At 45.4% G+C, this 25,520-nt stretch overlaps 1 protein-coding gene across 7 annotated transcripts in view; it reads right to left on the minus strand.

Moving 5' to 3' along the window:
* Positions 1-25,520, minus strand: part of TRPT1 (tRNA phosphotransferase 1) — a 458,396-nt gene that overhangs the window by 415,000 nt on the left and 17,876 nt on the right. For 2 of the 7 annotated variants that reach the window (XM_068115987.2, XM_068115991.2), the window contains exons 2-9: positions 8,947-9,016; positions 8,693-8,799; positions 8,353-8,434; positions 7,834-8,003; positions 5,503-5,677; positions 1,083-1,139; positions 877-984; positions 54-720 (exon numbers count right to left, since the gene is read on the minus strand). In XM_068115987.2, coding sequence (XP_067972088.2) covers positions 701-720; positions 877-984; positions 1,083-1,139; positions 5,503-5,677; positions 7,834-8,003; positions 8,353-8,434; positions 8,693-8,799; positions 8,947-9,016 — 789 coding nt within the window. In that variant the 3' untranslated portion in view covers positions 54-700. Of the gene's footprint in view, positions 1-53; positions 721-876; positions 985-1,082; positions 1,140-5,502; positions 5,678-7,833; positions 8,004-8,352; positions 8,435-8,692; positions 8,814-8,946; positions 9,017-13,292; positions 13,540-14,284; positions 14,475-25,520 lie in introns of those variants that run through there. The other 5 variants (XR_013623592.1, XM_068115994.2, XM_068115988.2 and 2 more) reach the window with 5 other exon arrangements.

The following is a 25,520-nucleotide window of genomic DNA, read 5'->3' on the forward strand; positions in this document are numbered from 1 at the left end:
GCTCATTGGCTGCGTCCGGCCCCGCCCCCAGGCACATCGCGACCCTCATTGGCTGCGGAGAGCGAGACCGGCGTGCGTCCGTTGGACGACGATGTAAACGAATTTCGCTTGGGGAAATTTTTACTTTTTCCCGTCAAACTTGCAGTATTTCTTGCTTTAATAACTAAAATTCCCGTTGCAGGTGGAGAAATATGCAAGCAAGTTGGAAAAAAAAAGTGACAGCCTAACGAAAAAGGTCAGATCTTTTGAAAACTATGAAAATAATTAGCCCAACCCCTCCACCACTTATCCTCTCTCGTTTCATTGGGATTCATCAACATATTACGTATGCAGAGAAGAAAATGAACTGGGGAAGTAGGGAATGAAGATGTATGTAAAGTACAATGTTGGGAGGAGAGATGAGGGGAGGGGTTGGGGGGAAGGTGGACTCAAAAAGAGGGGTCAAAAGTTTCCAAAAGCTCCTATATGGAGACGGAACGTTGGTTCCATCTGTCGGTAACTTGTTGCATGATGATTTTCTTTAAACCGAGCAATGTGACACCATCTTCCAGGTGTTTTTAAATCACCTTTATTAGCATGGAAGACTCAAAATCCACGCACTTCCTCAAAGAGTTGCACAAAGTTTTGTTTTTGAAGTTGTAAGAATTGCACGCATCGTGTAAATTCGTTGTCCATCACCCCCAGGGCTGCCGATTGACGATCAGAGCAAATCCACGGGTTCTGAAACAAACAAACCAATAATATTGACGCAGGAAAAAAAAGAAAAGAAAACATTTGAATTAAGAAAACGAGGAAAACCATGTTGGTTTCTGCTTTTCTGGTTTCCGGATCATTTGTGCAAAACTTTTACACCCAACATAAATACGCGTCACTTACGCTGCCCCAGTCGTACAACCTTTGAGAAGTACCTCGGTAACAGAAATCCATGCTCATTGCCGGGACAAAGTACGACTTTGTTCTTCGACCAAAAAAACTCCAAACCGTCTATTTGGCATGGGGGGGATGATGACGTCATACACTTTGGTCAACTACTCGACTAAGCATTAACATCATACATTAGTGGCCAAGAGTACAACACTCACCCTTAAGTGCTGCGCCGATGTTAATATAAATCGCAACTTCACAATTCCTTCTCATTCCTGTAACGATAAAAAATAAAAAAACATTCAAAATACTGGATTAGCTGTTGGAATTATCGCTTTGACTCGTCAATATCAGGTGAGATCATGTGATGCTGGAGCAGCACTTGGGAGCCGCAAGCGCAAATTGCCAAATTGCTCGGCGACATCGACTAGTCAGTGACGATGTGTTTGTGTGTGGACTGGCACCACGTGGAGGATAGTCTAAGCAGGTTGGAAGGCAGATTGCCCCATCTCCAAAGGTCATTATTGAGCCGGCTGGGTTTTGAACCCAACGGCCAACGTCAACCCGATAACGATATGGTGGTGGAGGTTGTTGTTGGTGTTGATTAGCCCCAGTCAGTTCTGCCTTGAACAGGCTCGTGGCACGACGATAGGCAGTCGATGTCCAAGGAGCGACCCAGAGACCCCTCACATCTAAGATGTTGTGCTCTTGCCTCCATGGAGCCATGCCCGCACAATGTTCCATATTGTGTTTTACTGTGTGGGGGTGGCCTGACAGAGGTTGCAGGTGTCATCGGTGGTGTCGTACAGTCTATGTTTGTACTGTAAAAGCTGTGCTTTGGTGTCCACAGCGGAGGCGTGAAAGGTGAACATGATCAAACCTGCAAAGTCATTTGTCTGTATCGTCGACGGATGGGGTTTTAGTGCCTAGGATACTGTTTGGGCCCAAGTTACTTATTGCGTTTATGGTGATGTGGATGTTTTTTTGTAGTTGTAGTGGATGGGTGGGGGGGGGGGGGGGGGGGGGAGCGGGGTTTAAGGATGTAGTTGCAGTGTCTTTGTAGTGTAATCTTAATGTGCCGAGGGATCTGTGGGTGGTTGGACATGTAGTGGCATGGGTGATTCAGGTTGGCACTTGCAGCTGCATGAACTACACACCTTTCATGTACAATAGTAAGATGGCTTAATTAAATATTTTGGAAAAACCATTACCGGGTGGACAAAGGTGCTAAATCTTTCCTCATGAATGTTCCTCACGTCATAATGATTAATGTCAGAAGGGTAGCTGTCCAGAAATAGTACAATGAGACCTCCGTAGGGGAAACTGAAATTTGACATAGGATATTGCCCACATATATAACGTCATGTCTTCAGTAGGTCTTTTTATAACAACATTTATTGGAAAAAAAAATCAACAGTCAAAAATACATAGAATTAAACTGATACAGATGTCACCTGCACAATTATTCACTATAAATAAACTAGAACGGCACTCAGTAGAGAGCATACCTCCACCTGGTTGGCCATATCACTCAATGGTGACGGAATCACTTTAAAAATTCTACTAGCTGGATCCGGATCCGGATCTTCGCCAAAATTGTATCTATTCTTCCTTGTCACACACACAATCGGTCCGCCAAGTTTCGTCCAAATCCGTCCACAACTGTTTGAGATATCCTGCTATGTATCGTTTTTGGCCCTATCGTCTCAATGGTGAAGAATCACTTTAAAAATTAAATAATTGTCATATCCTAATCCATATTCAGATCTTCACCAAAATCGAATCGAATTGTCCTTGTCAGACACCCAACCTGTCCACCAAGTTTCGTCCAAATCCGTCCACAACTTTTTGAGATATCCTGCTATGTATCGTTTTTGGCCCTATCTCCCAATGGTGAAGAATTACTTTAAAAATTCTAGTAGCCGAATCCGAATCCCGATCTTCACCAAAATCGAATCATTTCCTCCTTGTCACATACGCTACATCTCTGCCAAGTCTCGTCCGAATCCGTCCACAACTTTGAGATATTTTGTTCACAAACGGACAGACAAACAAACAGACAGACAGACAAGGCTGAAAACATAACCTCCATACACCTTTGGTGGCGGAGGTAAAAAGACAGTGTGTAATTCTTCACATATGTGTTGGCAGTAAATAAGGGGACAATGGCGGACAATATATCGTGTAGTCTTAATGTTTTGGACAGTTTTATTCATACTTGTTCTTTAATATTTCAATTATCATGGGCGAATTTTGGACCTTTAGTAATAACTATGTGATTTATAACGTGTATGAAGTAATCATATACAAACAATAAATTATATATAATTCGGAGCAGTATCATTTTGTGGATTTTCTTTTTCTTTTTAGCTCACCTGGAACGTAGTTCCGGGGAGCTTATGTGATGGCATGTCGTCAGTCCTTCAGTCCGTCCATTCGTAAACACTTGCAACTTCTTCTCCGAAACCGCTGAAGGGATTGTGACCAAACTTAGCCCAAACGATATTTCTTGTGTTGTGACTAAAGTTTGTTCATCGATAAATAAATAAATTAAAAATCGGGGTCTAGATGGGTCAAAGTGAGTCCATGGTTTGACCCCCCAAAATAGGAATTTGCTTTTTCCTCTGAAAGTACACACACAATCTATATATATATAACACAGTTTGTGTGTGTGTGTGTGTGTGTGTGTGTGTGTGTGTGTGTGTGTGTGTGTGTGTGTGTGTGTGTGTGTGTGTGTGTGTGTGTGTGTGTGTGTGTGTGTGTGTAATGTTACCGATAGACTCCTAAACGGAGAGGCTTACGTGCTTGATATTTGATATAGACATGGCCATTGAGCGTGGGACGAACATGGCCGAACTCAAAATATTTGACGATCCATATTTTTTATTCATATTTACCTCAGCGCATTTCAGCGAAGTACCCGCTAATCTCAGCCGGTTCCAGAGCAGCTCGCTGATTCGCTCAGAGCGATCACGTGATGTTCCATTCCCGCCGCCAGACTGATTCGCTCAGAGCGATCACGTGATGTTCCATCCCATCACACGTCACTTCACCTTTTATGCGATCGTGTTTTGTATCGATTTTGTGCGATATGAATTAAATGTCTTTGAAACAGCTGTGAAACGTCTTTCCACAACCCTTCCGTAACCGATTGGAGCAGTTTCTTGCCGCACAAAACGAGATCCGCGAAGCGAGTTGGTCGAGTCATGCTGACCAAGATGGCGACACGGCGGCTTCACTTTTCACAGAGTATGAGCATTCTATATATTTTCAATTCAGTGCGCCCGTGATTTGTGGCATAGACATGACCATTGGGCCTTCACGGTGTAATTTGTGCGAGGCTTTTGTCCGAGTGAGCTTGAGTCGAGAGGGCGAATGTACGGGTTGGGAATGTACGGGTCTCCCTTCCCCCGCCCGGCAACGCCGGTACTGGAGGACGTCACAGGATCGGCGAGTCTCCAAAATCCGCTTCGTGCTGTTGCGAATATGCAGGACTATGTCCGATTGTTGTGCTGCTCTCCGACCATGAGAACTGCAACGTCATTGTTGACTGGCCATCCCCTTCCCCCTCCCCCCTCCGTCCCCCCCCCTCCCCCCTCCGTCCCCCCTTCCCTTCCCCCTCCACCCTACCCTTCTCCCCTCCCCCCTCCATTTTCCCCCTCCATTTTCCCGCTCCCCCCTCCCCCTCCCCCTCCCTTTTCCCCCTCCCCTCTCCCCCCTCCCCCTCCCCTCTCCCTTTTCCCCCTCCCTTTCCCCCTCCCCCCTCCCCGCTCCCTTCCCCCTCCACCCTACCCTCTCCCCTTCTCCCCTCCCCCTCCCTTTTCCCCCTCCCCTCCTCCACCCTTCTCCCCTCCCCCCCTCTTCTCCCCTCCCCTCCCCTCCCCCGCCCAGCAATGCCGGGTACTTCTGCCGGGTCCCCCCTCCCGCTCCCCCCTCCCATCCCTCCCCCCTCCCATCCCTCACATCCCTCACCCTCCCCATCCCCCCCTCTTCCCTCTCCCCTCCCATCCCTCACATCCCTCACCCTCCCCATCCCCCCCTCTTCCCTCTCCCCTCCCCCCTCCCCCCCCCCTCCCCCCTCCTCTTGTACTAAAAGAATGCCTTCTCCAGCCCTTGCAGATTGTTAGCATAAAGAGTGGGTTAACAACTGAGAGATTTTTTTATTGCGGTGTTGGAGTATTCACCACAGCCTTTGCTGAAATTTCATTGTTATTTGATATTGTATGAATGAATGGCCTATAATGCTCATATCAATACTTAATTAGATCAATAAAAGCTGGCTGGCTATTATTTGTTATGCAGTGCGTCTAAGTGCATTTTATATATTTTTTTGATTCATGGGAGTCTTAGTCATGAATCCTGTTCATTTGCAGAAAGCTATTAACCCTCTTTCGTTCAGACAAAGGTTAAAGCCCTAAATGTCAGCACCTTTGTGATCCTTTAGAGCGGATAACTCTAACCTTTTTATTCTCATGATTTTATGAATCAGCAGACAGCACTAACCAGTCAGCTGAGCTTATTCTCTTGTACTAAAGGGTTGCTCTGAGTCTCCGATCGCTTGATGGAGTGAGTGAGAAAATGCGTTGAGGGTACACTTCGCAAAGGAGCACACAAACGTCGTCGGCACGTGACACCAACCGCTAATCACGTGAGACTTGTCCGGCTCGCCGGGTGCAAAGTGGATGTGCATGCGGCCCATTCGGCTGAGCCCATTCTCTCGAATGGAAGGCCACGATCGCAGGTACGTCCCATGCAGCACGACCTTTGGAAGTTCCGATGCCAACGTAATGGGAGTGAGCTCCAGCTCTTCAAGCTATGAGAAAAAATGGGGCAGATTCGTCTAAACACCAAAATAATGTATTTCCATATCTACAAACCCGATATCCCTCCAAACAGAGGAAACCGCTGCATCACATCACTGTCTAAAGTCCACCAAGTGACCTTTGACTCAACTTCAAGACTGGAAGTCTGATCCAAGTCCTCAATTTGCGCAACTTACACTTGATAATTTTACGAAGAGCTAAGTCATGAGAATCTTGTACAAGTATTTCAAAGATTTCTCATCCATCAGAACCATTCATTTCACATGAATTTTGAACAGTATTTTTAAGAGACGGTGGAAAAAACAACACAATGACATTCAACCATCTCCTGCTCAAATCACTTCCTGCCCAGCTCTTGAATTCTAAACTTTTCTTTTACCTTCTCTCTGTCATTCTCATTTCTCTCAAGACTGTAGGACAACATTTAGTTCTTCCATCTAGTCCAGTCCATTTTATTGTTACAATTTTTTATTTATTTCATTCGGTTTGGGTGATTTTTGGGTGGTTTGGGTGATAGGCTAACCCCCGCTCTAGTAGGGAAAATGGCCTTTAAAATGCATGTTGTTGTTGTTGTTGTTGTTGTTGTTGGTGGTTTGGGTGATTTTTGGTGGTGCTGGTTTTCATTAATGCACATGCAAGTTTGCACCGATGGTACAAAGAGCCAATAGCAACGTGTGGACCGGCATCACGTGTAGACCAGAACATACGGGCCAGATTGAGGCAGGTTGTCCATCTCCATAAGTCATTAATGAGCCAGTTGGGGGTTATCGACGTGGTCACCCACCTAAGACTGGTTTCGTTTGCAGAAGTTTACAATCTAAGTCCTTAATGCTGCGGCCATCAATCAGAGTTGAACCCACAACTATCCTCACCACTAGGGCCACCAGGAAACCCAACTTGTTTGCGACCACCTATTTTTGCCTGTGTTGAAACAATTGTAACCACATTATTACTAAATTTTATTGATGATTTTTACCTCCACCACCGAAGGTGGATGGAGCTAATGTTTTCACCCCTGTCTGTCTGTTTGTCTGTGTACAGAATATCTCAAAAAGTTCTGGACGGATTCGGACGAAATTTGTCGGAGAGGTTGGGTGTGTGACAGACAAATTGATTAGATATTGGTGAAAATGCAGATCCTGACCCGGATACTATAACTCTTAAGTGATTCTTCACCATTGAGAGATGGGGCCAAAAACGATATGAATGATCGTTTTTAAGGCCATGTTGGGCTAGCGGCTAGGGTGCCAGCTTAGGATCCAAGGATCCAGGGTTCGAATCCCGGTCGATCGCTGAATTAACGCCAGGGGGGTTGACTCAGCTTGTCATCCTTCCGAGGTCGGCAAATTGAGTACCAGTACACTGGTAATTCCCTGTTTATCGTAAAAAGGCGACAAACAGGGTTGGCGGCAGGAAGGGCATCCAGCCGTAAAACATTGCTTCAAAAAGGGGACCAAAAAACAACAGCAACCACGGTCCCCGAAAAGGCCAACCCCCGCTTTGCGGGAAAAATGGCCTCTAAACGGTGGGTTTCCCCGCTAGAGCAGGGGTTAGCCTTGCGGGCCCCATGACAATCATGGTTCCCTGTTTGAGGCAATGTTTTTATGGCCGGATGCACTTCCTGACGCCAACCCTTGGTCGCCTCTTACGATGTGCAGGGATACGGTGTAACTATTCTAAACCGGGGTACACACCGGGATCATTCATCCCAGCAAGCTGGTACTCAATTTGCCGACCTCGGAAGGATGACAGGCTGAGTCAACCCCCCTGGCGTTAATTCAGCGATCGATCGGGATTCGAACCCAAGATCCGAGGATCCCAAGCCCGCACCCTAACCGCTAAACCAACACCAGGCTAGCACGATATAGCACGATATTTCAAAAAGTTGTAGATGACCAATTTCAATATGAGGTGTACGAGTTGATTAGGTGGCAAGAACAAGCAGATTTGATTTTGGTTGAGGTCCGGCTCAAGGTTTGGCCTATCAGTGCGATACAAAACATGAACTGTTCAACCTGGTGGAGGTATGCGCTCTACCGAGTGCCCTTCTAGTTTCCTTTTTTCCACCTTTTCCAAAGCATGGAATGGCTTCATCTTCATGTCTCCTTACCCCCTCTTTTCTACTTGCTAATCTCCGACCACCCACCTCCAAGGAGTGACCTTGGTTTGCCCGGATCTGCAAGCATCCTGTGGAAGGACTGGAGCACATCTCAAAGCGTTGCTTGTCATTCATCTGCACCACGTCGGCGATGTCCGACTCAGTGTATCTTCTGAACTGCGGATGGTTCAGAATGTCCCGCACGTCTACGAATCCATCTGACACATACACACACACGCACAACAAATGTGCATTACTTTCACTTGACTTGCACAATTATTACTCGTTCATTCCTAAAATTCGAGGCTATTCGTTCATTTTTCAAGTTCTTAATAAGCAAATGAAACATCAGTCATGCAAACGTAAGAAAGTCCATAAGCACCGATTGTCAACCGTCCATTTATTAACACTTATTTTGGGGTACACCGCCATCTATAGTTTGCAACTTTGTCTCGACTTTTGGATTTTCATATTTTAAAGCCGAATGAAGGAAACAATGAGTTCCCCATTCCTAACAATTGGGGGATTTACCATACATACGAGAAGGTAGACATGATCAAGGAATACCTTCCTGTATGCGTAAACCCATCTTCCGGGCTCCATGCCTCAAGACGTATGAAAGTGCCTTCGAGAGTTGAACATGCGAACCCTAAACAACGATACAAAAGCATTCACATAACAACCTGCAAATGCTAAATTATCCAACATTTGATCCATGACAGTGTACACTGTACAGTAAGAGTTTAAGCTGTTGCTGCATGAAATACACATCCTCATACAGATGAAGATACAAAATAGCAAAACGGAACAATTGAACAATGGGGGCTGAAGGAAAGGTCACGGCTCGCGGAATACAATGGCAACACTGAGCCCTGGAGATATGCACATGGACAGCCTGTCCACATACCTGTCTGTCCCTACGGTGCTGTCCGCGACCCCTCCCTCTGCCCTCACGGGTCTCGGACAGGAAGGCCCCGCTCGGGTTCAAGGCGCGTTCCTCCATGTGTCTGCGACCTTTCGAACGGGCACTAAGAAAGACACATTTTTGTGCTTTATTTACCGAGAATACATCACCGTGATAATTTATCAAAAAACAGACATTCAACCCACTCGTCATAACAATCTGCAATCCCAATTAGTGTTCCGATCCCTGGCACTCACCGATGCGGTAACTGTGGCAGCTCACCAGCGCTGCGGCCCCGGGCCAATCACCAGGATCTTGAGTTCTCACCTGTGCAATAGCAGGAGGTTAGTGGTGAGGTTTTATGATGAAGATTTGCCAGATAAAACTATGAAGGGCATTCAAAAAAAGTACTACCAACTAGATTTTCACAATACCACACCCTTCGTGAAGAGCATTGTGGTTAGAGCATCCGCAACGAGTCTAGGAGATCGCCAGTTCAAACACCGGGCATGTCATACCAATCCCTTTAAAAATAGTGCGTGCTACTTCCTTCCTTGACCCCCAGCATTTAAAGAGAGCACGGACAATCCCCGTAGGTTGGTAACCATTAGGGAATTGTCTGATGTCGAGTCCTGTTTTGACTGCTGTGTATGTCTATCTGTATGTGAGTGTATAATTTGTGTCTGTCACCGCTCTTCCATGGGCCTGAGAAAAATAAATAAACATTCCAAGACACTCCAGAAAAAAAACAAAAGTTTAACCAGGAACACCTAAAAAAAAAAAAAAAATTTATACTTTTCTTTTTCTAAATAAAACATTTTAAAAGATCTTTTATTACTAGTTATGAATACTATGAATGCAAGTATGGTAATACTGCTCCAAGGGACTGGCAGTATGGTTCAGAGGTACGCACACTCACCTATGAACCACCTATCCCAAGTTAGAATCTCTGCCCAGCTATAAACTGTCACCCTGGTGTCTCGCAGGCAGGGCGAGGCATCAATGTGTGCGCCATTCTCGGATGGACGTTAAACTGGGAGTCCGACTCCCATATACGGTACTGACATTAGTTGGTAGACATTAAAGATTCCAAAGAGTAGGTGAGCTCATGCCAACAGCATTGACAAATTCCAAATTTCTGCTCTAACCTACAGGGGCACAGTCGCACCCCCAGCCAATGATGCTACTCGCAACCATGTGCTACATCCAAAAGAACTGTTCCAAGAACATTTTGTACACCCCTTGTACAAATGCCAGACAAGATAAGGTGAGGGCTTGCGGAGTGGTTGGTAGAGTAACTATAACTGTATTGGAAACCGACTCGGTGAGAGGAAGCAAAGAGTGGCTATGATTGGGAGAAAGTCTCGCTGGGAAAGATGCAAGTAGTAGGGCACTCCTCAGGATCAGTACTCGGACCATTATTATACATAAATTACATCAATGATTTGGATAGTGGGGTAGAGGAGTAGGCTTTTAAAATTTGCAGGTGACACAAAGCTTGGAGGTAAGTAAGGTAGACAGCAGAGAGGGTGGTGATCGTCATCATATACTTGAACACTGAGTGGGGTATCGTGCTCTATGAACTTTCTAGTTTATAGCCGTGTCTGCATTCCAATCCAGCATCCACGTTTAGCTGCTTCCTAGGGTAGACAGCTCACAGGTGAATGTGCCATACCTCTAGGGTCTTGGTTAGCCTACCAGCTATAATTATGTCATGAAAAGGGCCATGCAGAAAAAATTCTGATAAAACGATTAGACAAAAAGTAAATATTAGAGGGCAACAAGAAAGGTCGCACTGTGGTCAACAAAATCCGGTCACGGGCCAATTGGGAAAACGCATTTAAAGCACTCTTCAAAGATGAACAGTGGATTGGGAAACACACTTTTAACCCATAAAGGGCTGGATTTACTGGTTAGTAGTAGGATTCACTGGTTTAAATACTTTTTTGTCATCGGCTTTTCTCCACCAATTAGAAGTAAGCTTTCACAAGTTACCCGGGCATTATACATACTAGGGCATGCCCGTACTATATATATATGTAAAATTATATCCCCCCCCTCTATTTACATGAAATGGTTTGGTCCATTCGCAAAGCCAAAGCGAACGGCTTGCGAGTACGGTGACAATCCCCCCCCTCTATTTACATGAAATGGTTTGGTCCAAAGCGAACGGCTTGCGAGTACGGTGACAATCCCCCCCCCTCTATTTACATGAAATGGTTTGGTCCAAAGCGAACGGCTTGCGAGTACGGTGACAATCCCCCCCCTCTATTTACATGAAATGGTTTGGTCCAAAGCGAACGGCTTGCGGAGTTTGGTAAAGAAATCGCCATAGCATGCACAAACGCGCAGGAAAGCGAAAGAATCGCAAATTAGTTTTAATTAGTTTTAAAACATAGTTTAACGCCAACATAGCGGCAACATAGTTTGCCAACGTGAAATAAATGAATACGCTCTCAAATGTGCCGTCCGAGGCAGAGTCTGTTCGCCACGTTCGGCACACGTGATAACTCGCTGCTCTCTGATTGGTTGAATCGTTTTTTGGACATAGCTCGGTAACTACTTCTCCGATTAATATGAAACCTTGAAAAGGCACATCCTCGGGTCCCCAGCAATATACCTGGCAAGTTTAAAGTATATCGGACCCGTGGTTGTCGAGAAACAGCGGTCACAGACATACAAACATACAAACATACACACAGAGATTACTGGAATTATAGATAGATTGTAAGAAAGGTCATGATTCGTTCTTTGGATTGACGTCAGTTTCAACTCATTTGCATAACGTCTCTTGGCTTAATGTGCTATTAAAAGATTAACTCGGCCACCTCTCATCCATGTCACCCTCCCCACGGTTATATCAGAATGAGATTATCAGTCATACCGTCACGGATTGCTTAATCCCAGATGGGGTCGTTCAAAAATTATGCAAAGCTATTTTTAGTAATTTATACAACAAACCCCAAATATTCCTACAGGTCCCACAAGATCTGCCAGAAACCCTCTCCTGGTGAAATTGCCGAAATCAAGACTCTCTGCTCACCTTCACTCCTTAATTCCTCTTTTCTCCCGCCTCTGGAACAAACTCCCACACTCTCTTCAATCCCACTCCTCCCTCCAGGTCTTTAAAACGGCTGTTCACCACCATCTCTTATCTTCCCCCATCCAAAACCTTGATTTTTTCTACCCCCGTTAATTCACCCCAAATCCACTTTTCTGAAATACAGACTTCTTTCCTGGAAGTCCTAGCTGTGTCCATGTATTTTTTTTTTTTACCTCTCGCACCCCCCTTCCAACACCTCCTCCCCCCAAGTCCTCTACCTCCCACAGATCTCCTGATGTCCCTGCTCTCAAATGTTGTACTTGTGTGCTTCCTCCTCTCTCCCCATCTTGTCTCCCACTCCCTTTATTTCGTCTTATGTGTCCGTTTGTTTTTTTGTCATTAATGTTAGCTCTTACACGAGCCTCCATCTTGTATACCAAAAAAAAAAAAAAATCTTTGATTACGTAACCGTAACGCTTGATTTCTGTGCGATAGATTTTTCGGGATCCCTCAACGTGAATAACACTCAACCCAAACAAAGCCAATGGAAATCTGATGCAAAAAACCCAGCAGTGTATAATCAGCAGAGGCCTACATAACAAGCCTAATATGTTAGGCCCACGAGAAAACCAAAATGGTGGCCATATCATTTCATCTCGGTTTTATAATGGGCGGAGTCAAGCGAAAGGTGTGGGTGTGGTCCGGCAGTTGTCTGACCAATGCATCCACATTTCAAAAATAGACCCCAACCACAATAACAGCAAGAACCACAACCACAACAACAACAACAACAACGAGCCCTAACCACAACAACAACAACAACAAGAACCCCCAACCACAACAACAAGAACCCCAACCACAACAAGAACCACAACCACAACAAGAACCACAACAACAACAACAACAACAACGAGCCCTAACCACAACAACAACAAGAACCCCCAACCACAACAACAAGAACCCCAACCACAACAAGAACCACAACCCCAACCACAACAACAACAACCCCAACCACAACAACGAGCCCTAACCACAACAACAACAAGAACCCCCAACCACCACAAGAACCACAACAACAACAACAACAACAACCCCAACCACAACAACAACAACAACCCCAACCACAACAAGAAACCCAACCACAACAACAACCACAACAACAACAACCACAACAACAACAACCCCAACAACAACAAGAACCCCAACCACAACAACAAGAACCCCAACCACAACAACAAGATTAGCCCCAACAACAACAACAACAACCTTTAAAAAAAATAATTTTACAAACAACAGCCACTATTCGCCAGCACTTGGAAAAGTAAGATAATGGCAAACCACCCAGTGTACATCAATGTACAGTGTAACGTTAAACACCCCAGTTAAGGGTTTGGTAGAGATCTATCCGAACAATGATCACCAAAAGCCACCAGGGGGTGTCTTGTTCCTTGTCACAACCGTCTGGACCACCAGGCCTATCGTCGTGTTCACTCGGATTTGTCGAGCAAATAGATCTTCATTAACGCGCCATCCATGACCTCCACGGACGAACGGACGTACCTGTCCCGGACGCACTGCCCCGGCCCGGTACCGACAGGTATTCCGGCCACGATGCCGCGTCTGCGTTTCGCCGTCCGTGTTGTTCGACACGATCTGGCGATGAATCTTTCACCACGTGACGTCGTTCATGGCAAAACTACTGCACCATAAAAAGGTCGTTTGGCCTATCCTGCCTGTGCCATATCCATACCCCATCACTGGCGCAGGTGCCAGGTAGTGTTTTTTTTTCCGCAGTGTGCCGCCCTGTGGCGGTAAATAAAACTGCATGCAAATCGGACCTGGCAGGAGTAATGCCCTGCCGGTGGATTAAGGGGTCTCACTCCTATTAAGAGGAGTGGTCCCAACTGTATGACCATGCATTGTGGCCCTTTGGGGGGCATGATGCATGCGTTTGAATGACCATGCGTTTCCCCCTCGGGGTTGAGGCGCATGTGTATTGTTATGGGGACAGCCTTGTTGACGATGTGCCTTGACCATGGGGTCAAGGTGCACGTCCAAGGCTGTTCAAATGTTTGACTTTTTACCTTTTTTCTTGTAAAAAAGGCAGGGCTTCCCTGTGGCCCCCAATACAGGCAAAAACTGCATGCAAATCGGACCTGGCAGGAGTAATGCCCTGCCGGTGGATTAAGGGGTCTCACTCCTATTAAGAGGAGTGGTCCCACCTGTATGACCATGCATTGTGGCCCTTCGGGGGCATGATGCATGCGTTTGAATGACCATGTGCTTCCCCCTCGGGGTTGAGGCGCATGTGTATTGTTTTGGGGACAGCCTTGTTGACGATGTGCCTTGACCATGGGGTCAAGGTGCACGTCCAAGGCTGTTCAAATGTTTGAGTTTTTACCTTTTTTCACTGCAAAAAAGGCAGGCCTTCGCGCGGGCCCTAAATGCGCCAGGTAGTCATACTGACTGATTACACGCTTATAACTCCAAGCGGGGTCGTGGAGGTTGACCAGGGTACCGGTAAGTAATGGTCTACACTTTTAGAAAGATACCGTTGCATTTTCACCATCAACACCCGCAAAGGAGACGGGTTGTCCGCAGCTTCGTGGTCCTTCCCGAAGATCTGGAGTACGTGCTCCAGGATGCAGCGCCCCCTATATACAGTGGTCAATAGTACAATTAGTAAGTGATGGTTCCTATTTGTTGTACTTGTGTGCTTCCCTCTCTCTCCCCATCTTGTCTCCCGCTCCCTTTATCTTATGTTTTATGTGTCTGTTTGTCTTTTTATGTGCAATTCGTGTCGTCACATCGTGCTTGTACCGTGTACGTATTACATACAGCACGCTAATGCACTTGGTTACCTGGGAGCAGAGGTGTGGCAGGTTAGGCGCCCGCGGACCCCGCAGCCCCTGGGGGCCCCCCACAAATAGGGGCCCCCAACATCAGCTGTCCAGTTGTGCAACATAGACGTTTCCAATAACACGATCCTGCATGCCTACCTGCTACAAATCGCTTCACCGGTGGGTTTAATCATAGACATCATGTTGCACTTCACAACCACATGGTATACCTACCTGTAAATCTCGGAGGATTTTTTTTTGTATTCAAGATCGAGGCTCGTGTAAGAGCTAACATTGATCATAAAAAGACAAACTGACACGTAAAACATAAGATAAAGGGAGCGGGAGACAAGATGGGGAGAGAGAGGGAAGCACACAAGTACAACAGTAGAGGAAAGGGACATCGGGAGATCTGTGGGAGGTAGAGGGCTTGGAGGGGGAGGAGGCACGGGAAGGGGGGGGGGGGTGGTAGGAGAGGTATAATACACATGGACCCTGCTAGGACTTCCAGGAAAGAAGTTGGTATTTCAAAAAAGTGGATCTGGGGTGAATTAACGGGGGTAGAAAAGATCAAGGTTCAAGGATGAAAAATACAGTGAAACACGAAAACCGGACCTTTCGTGGCAGAGTTGTTGATGGTTGATGATGATGATGATGATCTCCTTCCGTGTCCGTTACGCTTTATTCATAAATCTTAAATGGTTCCTGCCGCCATACATTAAACATCTTCTTCATCCAATTCAGAAACATAGACGGACTTTTAAAATAGAAACTGTATCTTTATGTTTGAACACATTGATTTTTTTTCCCAAGTATAATCGATCATTCCTTCTTGTTTTCATACTTTTTCCAGTAACATCCCTACATCCTTTTTGATTTAAAAAAAAAAGTTTTTATTACTTGTTAAATAGCTTTCCAACGACCTCAAAGTAAATCAAATGAAATTTACTATGAATTATTTACTCGATTTTTTACGTCATTTCCTCCATCTCGCGGAAGTACCTTTGGGACGCTAGTCAGCATTGTCTTCTTTATCTTAACATACTCGGCATTAGATTAGGCTCACATAAGCTATCCAGCTCTACTGAGTTTGGGTGACACTGCTAAAGGAAAGGATGCTAAATGTTACAGCGAGGCAATGGGACAAGTGAAGGAAGTAGGGACTTTCAGATACCCCATATGTCTGGTCATTGGTACGATATACCTGTCCAGATAAACCAAGTCGGCAAGGTATAGACCTTATGCATATGACGTCACACACCCTTAGAAATGGAAGTGCGCCCCCTCTCAGAGGGCAAGCAATACTGCTAGAACTACACAATACAAATCCTGAGCAGTGCCCCATTCATGAGCAGATTCCACCTGTTGGAGGGACTGAAACCCAAACGGAACTGTCTTTCAGAGACATTCGTGCACTGGAAAAAAACGTGGAGGAACTACAGAAGGACAATATTGCCCTCAGAACTCAAGTGTGTGACCTGGAAGAAAAGATAAGAGCAACAGGTCTGCAGGAAGAACACTTTCAGAACAACGACGCAAAACTCCGATTTTACACGGGACTTCCTTCTTGGGCAATTTTTTTGCCACTCTTCACGTTTACATCATGTGCTCTCCCAACGTGAAAAAAACTCACAAATTTTGGTCAAGTGCTAATGTTCCTCATGAAGTTGCGATTGCACATTTTTGACGAGGACCTAGCTTACAGATTCGGAGTCAGCCAGTCAACTGTTTCACGAAACTTCCACCGCGTTCTTGATGTAATGTTTGTAAAGACTCAGTCGCTGATACACTGGCCCAGTCGTGACGCTCTACGTCTCAGTATGCCGTCATCGTTCAGGAAATTTTCCAGGAAATGTGCAGTTATTATTGACTGCACTGAAGTGTTTATGGAGCAGCCGTCCGATTTACTGGCAAGGGCACAAGTGTGGAGCAACTACAAGCACCATTCAACTGTAAAGTTTCTAATTGGTGTAACACCACAGGGCTCAATATGCTTCCTAAGCAAGTGTTGGGGAGGAAGGGCAACAGACAGATAACGGAAAACAGTGACCTCATGAATAAACTGATGCCAGGGGATGTTGTGCTTGCCGATCGTGTTTTTTTGTTGATGAATACTGTGGAATGGCGATGGCCGAGGTGCAGGTGCCCCCATTCACCAAGGGAAAGAGGCAACTTGAAAAAGTAGAAGTTCACTGGAGCAGAGAACTTTCTTGTGTTCGGATCCATGTTGAACGGGTAATTGGAATGGTGAAACAAAAATATACTGCACTGCAAAATCGCATTCCCATCACACTGATAAACGATGGGACAATTGGGACATCACCAGAAGCAACTGTGAACACAACCGTACAAGTTGCGTGTGCTCTCGTAAATCTTTGTCCAGGAGTAGTTCCTATGGACTGATTATCATGGAAGTGTTATTTTATGAATCAACAGTATTTCCTTATTAGTGATACACATTGTTAAATACGCACATGAAACAAAATGACAAGTAATATAAAGTTGCAGCGGTTTTATTGTCACAGTTGTGTCAGCTTCAAAACATATGTACACATATGTGCAGCTTCATTTATTGTTCACAGAAAATATGTCGTGTATAAATTTCTACAGAAACATTTCAAACATTACTATATCCATTGTTACTTCACCAAAAAAATATTTTTTATGATTCATTCACCATGTGGAATTTGTTGACGCAATTAGTTGACGCAATTAGTTGCGATCACAGTTGACTCACACATGAACGCGTCGTCAGGGCCTTTGTTTGCCCTCTAAGATGGCGTCGCGTTTGGTTGTTAGGTGCTTCGTGACGTCAATGCATAAGGTCCATTGCAGTTGGATGTTGTTGCATTTTTTTATTTTTTATTTTTTATTTTTTTTGTATACTGAATCGAGGCTCGTGAAAGAGCTAACATTTACTTCACAAACAAATCAACCAGACAAACAAAACACACAAAAAGCGGGAGCGGAAAACAAGATGTAGAGAGAAGGTGAAGCACACAAACACAACATTTGAGAGCAGGGAGATGTGTGGAAGGGAGAGGGCTTGGGGGGAGGAGGCATGGGAAGGGGGGGGGGGGGGTGGAGGGAGAAGTATAAAACACAAGGACACCAATGACTTCCAGGACAGAAGTTGGTATTTCAAAAAAGTGGAATTGGGGTGAAATTAGCGGGGGTAGAAAAGATCAAGGTTTTGGATGGGGGAAGATAAGAGATGGTGGTGAACAGCTGTTTTAAAGACCTGGAGGGTGGAGTGGGATTGAAGAGAGTGAGGGAGTTTGTTCCAGAGGCGGGAGAAAAGAGGAATGAAGGAGTGAAGGTGAGCAGAGAGTCTTGATTTTGGCAGTTTGACCATAAGAGGGTTGCAGGCAGATCTTGTGCGACCTGTAGGAATATTTGCGGGACAGAGCCCAGAGAGAGAGCTGGGGGGTCAAGGCCAGAGAGGAGTCGGTAGAAGATGGAAAGACCACCAACCTGCCTGCGGTGAGTGAGTGAGAGGCCCTTGGAGTTAGCTTCATCGCGGGAGATTCCAATGATTCTGAATGCTTTGGTTTCAACAGCGTGAAGACGAGCTAGGTGTGAGGCAGGAGCACCAGCCCAGAGGGGAGAGCAGTATTCCATTGAGCTGCGGATGAAAGCCTTGTATGTGGTGAGGAGCTCAGGTGTGCCAAGGAAGGACTTCGCACGACGGAGGATGCCCAGTCGGCGACTGGCTTTGGAGGCCAGATTTGAAATGTGGTTTTCCCAGGAAAGATCATGGCAGATAGAGAGACCCAAAAGCTTGAGTGACAGAACTTCTTGGAGAGGATTATTCAGAAAGTGGATGGGAGGGTTGTCCAGTCGGTCTTTTCGGAGAGACATCGTAAGAGTGTGAGATTTGTCAGGATTGAAAGACATGTTCCACTTGTTTGCCCAGTCTGATTTTGTCCAGGTCTGCAGAGAGTGAGGAGGCAGCAGACTGCCGATCTGAGGGATGAAGAATGGAGCGACAGAGAGTAGAGTCATCAGCAAAGAGATAGAGGATTTTCAAGAGAGTCAGAGAGATCATTGATGAAGACCAGAAAAAGCACAGGGCCTAGAACACTGCCTTGTGGAACTCCAGCCTGAACAGGAAGAGGAGATGAGAGAAACCCATTCAGGGCCACACGTTGACTACGACTAGAGAGGAAGTCCGCCAGCCATGCGTGGAGATTTCCATGGATACCAAAAGAGGAGAGTTTGGTGAGCAGAGCGTGGTGCCAGACCGTATCGAAGGCACGTGATATGTCAAGGGAGACTGCTCTAATTTCCTGTTTGGCATTGAGGACCTCCATCCATTGTTGAGAAAGCAGAAGCAGCATGTCCAGAGTAGAGTGTCCAGGTCTGAAACCAAATTGATGATCAGAGATCAAGCCATTGGAGAAGAGGAAAGATTTCATATCTGAAGCAATGATGGATTCCATGACTTTGCTGATAATTGGGAGAAGGCTGATTGGTCTGTAGTTGCTGGGATCTGTTTTTGCACCTTTTTTGTGCAAAGCGGTGATGTTGGCAGATTTCCAAGCAGATGGAAGATGACCTTGAGCAAAAGAGAGGGTGAAGAGAACAGAGAGAGGGAGTGAAAGAGCGGAAGAACAGGATTTTAGGACCCGTGGGCTGATGCCGTCAGGTCCAGTTGCAGAATCCGAGTCGAGGGTTGACAGAAACTTTTCCACCTTGTCAGGAGGAAAGGACACAGAGTCCAGGAGCAGCTGGGTACGGTGGGTACAGAGAGGGATGGGTTTGGGACACAAGATTTAGAGGCAAACACAGAGTTGAGGCATTCAGCTTTTTCACGTGCGGAGTCAGCCGTGTGGCCATTTGAGGTGAGGGAGGGGATGGAGGGGGAACAAACACCAGAAACAGATTTGACCAGATGCCACCAGGATTTGGAAGAGGGAGACAGATAAGAGAGTTCGGTCCTGAGAACGCAGAGATATTGTTTCCTGGCTCTCCTGAGGGTGGACACACACTTGTTTCGGGCTTTGTGAAAGGAAATGAGATTTCCTTCCGTTGGATTTGCTTTCCAGGAGACGAAAGCAAGTTGTTTCTGGGCAATAGCCTCACCACAAGATTCCGTGTACCATGGACGGGAGGAAGGGTATGACAACAGAAGACGAGATGGGATAAATCTGTGCATGAGAGAGAGCAGTTTGCTTTGGAAGAATTCCCAGGAAGAATTTATGTCAGAGGCAGTAGAGATGGGAGACCAGTCCAGATGATTGATGGCTGCTTGAAGACCGTGCCAGTTGGCCTGAGTGAAATGCCAGACTCGTCGACGCTGAGGAGGCTCTCTGAGAATGGTCAGAGAGATGTCCACTTTAACAAGCACATGATCAGAAGAGCCGATTGGAGCAGAAGAAGAGCAGCAGACATTTTCAGGGAAGTTAGTCATAACCAAGTCCAGAAGAGAAGATGCTCCGTTGACTGAAATCCGGGTCGGGAAATTGACAGATTGTGTCAGTCCCAGTGAGTCACAGAAGTCCTTTGCTGAAGAGCCATGGCTGGTGAGAGAGGTACCCACACCCAGCCAACTGGCATGGTGACAGTTGAAATCACCACATATGAGGAAGAGAGAGTTGGGATGGGTAGATAGAAGTTGGTCCATATTCTCAGACAGCGAGATGTAGATGGAGTCATCACTGTTTGGTGGACGGTACAACACACATATGAACAAAAGGTGGGACCGAAGGGGAAGCCGTAGCTAAAGGTATTCCTGGGGGTGAGGTGGAGAGAGGGCAGTGCAGGGCGAGTGAGGAAGAGAGTTTTTTTATAAAGATAGCAACCCCACCTCCAGGACGAGGCTCAGGTCTATCATACCGGAGTAGGGAGTAACCTGGGAGAGATACCAAGGAATCAGAGACATCATGAAGGAGGAAAGTTTCTGTTAAGCAGATCACGTCTGGTTTGTCAGAAGCAACCTGTATGGAGAGATCAGACATGTTTGAGCGAAGGCCCCGGATGTTTGAGGTCCATACTGTTAAGGAAGAGGAAGGGGGAGCATCGGATACAGAACAGGGGGGGGAGCGGTAGGGTGAGATGTGGAAGAGGAGGAAGAGGTAGGGAGAGCTGTTGAAGGTGTGTCAGAGATTACAGAATAGCTCGGAGAAAGGGAAGGATGGGGCAGACAAAAGGTTTGATGGTGATTGGGAGAGGCACAGTGAGGTGTTATTTGACGAGGGGGAAGAGCGAGGCTCTTCGGATGTTTGCTGGGGATTTGAGGTGAGGGAGGGTGAAGTGATGGTTGAGGTTGAGGGAGATTGGTCTCCCAGGTTGAGGTTGAGGATGGTTGATGGTTGAGGATGGTTGAGGATGGTTGAGGATGGTTGAGGAGTTGAGGATCTCCCAGGTTGAGGGAGATGAAGGTGAAAGTTGGAAGGGGGAAGAAGCGGGGAGGACGCTTTGAGGGGGAGGGGTGAGAGGGGAGTCTAGGAGGGGAGGAGCGAGGGAGAGTCTCGGAGGGGAGGGGTGTGGGGGGAGATTTGAAAGGAATGGGTGATTGGGAAGATTTGGAGGGGAGGGGCAAGGGGGAAGATTTGAAAGAGATGGGTGATGGGGATGATTTGGAGGGGATGGGCAAGGGGGTAGATTTAGAGGGGAGGGGTGATGGGAAATGGGATTTTGGGGTGATGGGATTTTGAAAAATGTACGATTAATGGGAAACGAACATTTATTGCAAAATGAGTTTCTTGAGACATTCGAGTCAAAAATACGTTTGAGGACGCTGGAGGGAGGATGGAGTGCTGGAGAGTTTAGGGAATGAATGAAAGATGCACTATAAGAGATGGAATTTTTTTTTGGAATGAATGGATTTGGTGAGCAAGTCGAAAGCATCCTTTTATAGAAGAAGAAGAAAAAGGTGTTATAGAATATGACAGAATACAGGTCTTCAGGGTTCAGATGAGACATTTTTTAACAACGTGATCACAAACAGCGTGGTCGAAGAATGAACGAACGAACAACTAAGAACGAATAAACGAATAAAAACGGAAGGAAATGTTTTTGGGTTTTTTTTTTTTTTTTGAGATTTTAAAACAAGGAAGTATGGGATGAAAAGACCGTGAAAAACAGAGACCGGAAAAAAATTGCAGCGCGATCGGAGAACCGCTGAGACAAAAACAAAGCCTAAAGCCAAGGTTGGACACAGTAGCCTAGTACTACACTTAGGCCTCAGAATACACGATGAGAAAGACCGACGATTCTGTACACAGTTATGAAAAACCAACGCCAAGAATACTATTAAAGACACCCCAATAGGTACATACAAGACCAGTTTCGACAAAAACACAATTGTGAAAAGTTACTTAACTTCGAAAGCGAGCGTGCATGGACAGCTTTGAAGAGACGAGACCTCCAATCTTGCGCATGCGCAGAAGCCCTTCGACCTAATCCAGGCGTCATGCTCACTTTTCTTACGAATCCAGGAACTTTTCTTACTTTTCTTACGACTCTGCAGATGAACCAGTTTCAGACCCACAGACAAAGTTCAAAGTTGAATTTTTCTACAGAGTTATTGATGTTTGTCTGACTGCACCGGACGGTAGATTTGAGCAGGTGCGCTGCATCCTACAGCCATTCAACTTTCTATTTAACATCGCAGCCATGAAAGCTTAAAGTGACAATGATCTTAGAAAAAGCTGGAACGACCTTCATATCCGGCTAACTGATTCAATTTCAAGCGATTTGGAACCCATTGAGCTACCAGAAGAACTCAAGCTTCTGTGGAACTCAGTGCCAGAAAGATGTTCTCCACTTGAAACACTGAGCTAAACAACTAAAATCTCCCTCATTGACACTAATCCAAATGCACACTTACTTACTTATCTGAGGGTTTTCCTGACGATGCCGGTAACTGATGCATCTGCAGAACGCTCTTTCTCAAAGCTGAAGCTCACAAAGAGCGACTTGTGCTCTATAATGTCAAGGGACAGACTGTCGCACCTGGACATCATCTCAATCGAGAAGGACTGAGGACGAAGACTGAAGTATGATTACATTATTAACGATTTTGCATCCAGAAAAAGTATAAGAGTAAAATTTTAAAGCATCAATGATTGTTGTGTGTGTGTGTGTGTGAGACATGATATTTTGACTCCATGACTCATACATGTTTGATGCTGTTCTCCGCATCCCCTCAGTGAATACCTGAAGAATTTAAATCCATAATAGACAAATTCTACCACGTAATACTTCAAAATAATTATCTTTTTGAGCACTTTTCGGAATGATGTGACATTCACTTTGTTCTGTTCTCGAGTTGTTGCCTTTGACCTTTATTTGCAGGAATTCGTCATTTTTGTCTGTTCAGTCTGTACTACATCTGTGCCCAGTTTGTTAGTGATCGGCAGAACGGGTCATTATTGACAGAGCTATGTGCGTATAGATATATTCAGAAATCATCACATCTGCATTTGCTCTTTCCATTGTTTTATTTATTTATTTATTTTTATTTTTTTTTAAATTTTATTGAAATTTTTTAATTTTTGTTTTAAATTTTTCTTTTTTATCTTTCCATTATTTCGAATAAACGACGTCATTTTTCCTGTCGGAATTTCTCATCATTTTATTTTAGCGATTTATTGGGGTTTTTAAGAGGGTTGAATGAATGAATGAATGATCGTTTTAAGGCCATTTTCCCCACTAGAGCGGGGGTTAGCCTTGCGGGCCCCATGACAATCATGGTTCCCTGTTTGAGGCAATGTTTTTATGGCCGGATGCCCTTCCTGACGCCAACCCTTGGTCACGCTCTTACGATGCGCAGGGATACGGTGTGCCTATTATAAATCGGGGTACACACCGTGATCATTCATCCCAGCAAGCTGGTACTCAATTTGCCGACCTCGGAAGGATGACAGGCTGAGTCAACCCCCCTGGCGTTAATTCAGCGATCCACCTGGATTCGAACCCAGGATCCTAGGATCCCAAGCCGGCACCCTAACCGCTAAGCCAACACCAGGCTGTTTTTAAGAGGGTTCCACAAACTAATTTTGAAGGATTTTTGCAGCTCAGTTTCTGAGATAAAAAGATTTTTTTTTTAATGTTTGCATTTTTGGTTACTGTGATTTTTTAAGGTCAAATTTTTATTTTTGTTTCCCAATGGAACCTGACAGTCAATTCCTAAGTCAGATTTGATGTCCCTTAATTCATAAATTTGAAGTCCCTTAATGCAAAAACCCACTACTTTCTCTGATTGTTATTCATTCCAGTATTATTGTTAGAAATGTGACTTTCACCCTTTGATGACCTTGACGTTTGACTTTGTTTATTGTTGGCCACATATCACTCTCTGGTTGACCCATACTACTATCCTATCAAGTTTGGTTACAATCGGTACAGGCATAGCCAAAATATGGCAATACATTACCCATGATAGTGTGGAAAGTCAAACACACGCAGAGACAGACAGAACTGGTCATGCTAATACTTCGCTAACCCCCTTTGGAACCGAGGTATGAATCGATTCTTCGCCTGAAGATCTGTCACCATATTATTAGCCCTCCAACAGAAAGGGCCCCACATGAGGTTTGCAGGGGGCCACCCACATACTCAGCGGAGGCTCTGCGTGGCAGGTAACTCAAAGGTGGTGGAATCACTTTTGGGTTATCTTGTCTCGGTTCGATTCCCTACATACTACATAGTGTTACGGATCCGTCACTTCCGCCTTTGTTGTTATTATTTACTTGTAGGATTTTTAGTTTCAGGTAATATTGTTAAGATTTTTGTGTGAAATGGAGATGACTTTAGTAAAAGGTAAAAATAAATGTTTGTGAAGGAAAAAGGAAAACGCCGCAAAGGAACCGGAAGAGAAGGAGGAGGAGGAGGAGACGGCCATGAGAGACACAGCCGTAAAGTCGCATCGAGGCTGCGAGCGGACTTTTTTGATATTGGTCGCGAATGAATTGAGGCTTCCCTTGAAAGGGATTGCGTGCGACATCGTCCTATATTGCGATTGCAATTTAACCTGCGTCTCAGGTTTTATTACCAAATGCGAGTTATTGGTGGCGAGAGCAAGCGCCTCCATTACAGGCCTGTACGCAATTTTTTGTCCTTGAACAGACTGTCCTCTTGGTGCATCTTGTTTTGTCATTGGGATTCCCATATCGACATCCTGTTGATTGTTGTTGGTTTACATGTAGGCTCAATTCCCATATCGACCTCTCGCCTCGTAACTCCTCGTCCGCTGCCGTGCCGATACCTGCCTGTTCTCATCATTCTGCACGGCTTCAACCAGCATGGGGATTAGTGCACGGACTTTGGGGAATGTAACATTCCACTCACATTTGGCATGTCATGAGTTCATTGCTTTGAGAACATTGGGGGAATGATTGTACCATCATATATATTGTTCATTTGATGCAACTGACATTTTCATTGTACTTTCTTTAACAGTGTTATTATTGTGTATGTCAGAGTTCTTAATACAATTACTTGTTTTGTTCTACAAGTGCATTGGTGTGGTTTTACCATGGTTTATTAGAACCCTCAAAATAACAAATTTTTCTGCCGCGTTCCCTCTCGAGACTCTGAGGTGCACCGTAACCGGGGTTTGGGGAGGAACACGTAACAATCTCACTATAATTCACCAAATGTCCGTCCATCTGTCTGTCTGTCCGTTCAAAGGTACCGTAAAAACTGCTGAACCGATCGCAACGATATTTTGGATGGGTAATCCTGGGATCTCCAGGAGTAAAATAGGCTATTTAGTTTTCGCAATTTCAGCTTTGGTCTCCAGCATTCTCAGGTTTGGACTACCACATAACATTCGCGTTCACATAATGTTCATTGTGACGATGTTTTCATTGCGACGATGTTGTTTTCCTGGGTGCCGCACAAACGGCTGCACCGATCGAACTCTGTGACCTCCGGACAAAGACCTTTTATAAGGACACGGGTTGAATCCCTGCTTGAGAGAATTCCATCCTCCTCCCCG

This window comes from Myxine glutinosa, chromosome 5, assembly GCF_964187855.1.
Source record: "Myxine glutinosa chromosome 5, kmMyxGlut1.1, whole genome shotgun sequence".
In the NCBI taxonomy this organism is placed as follows: Eukaryota; Metazoa; Chordata; class Myxini; order Myxiniformes; family Myxinidae; genus Myxine; species Myxine glutinosa.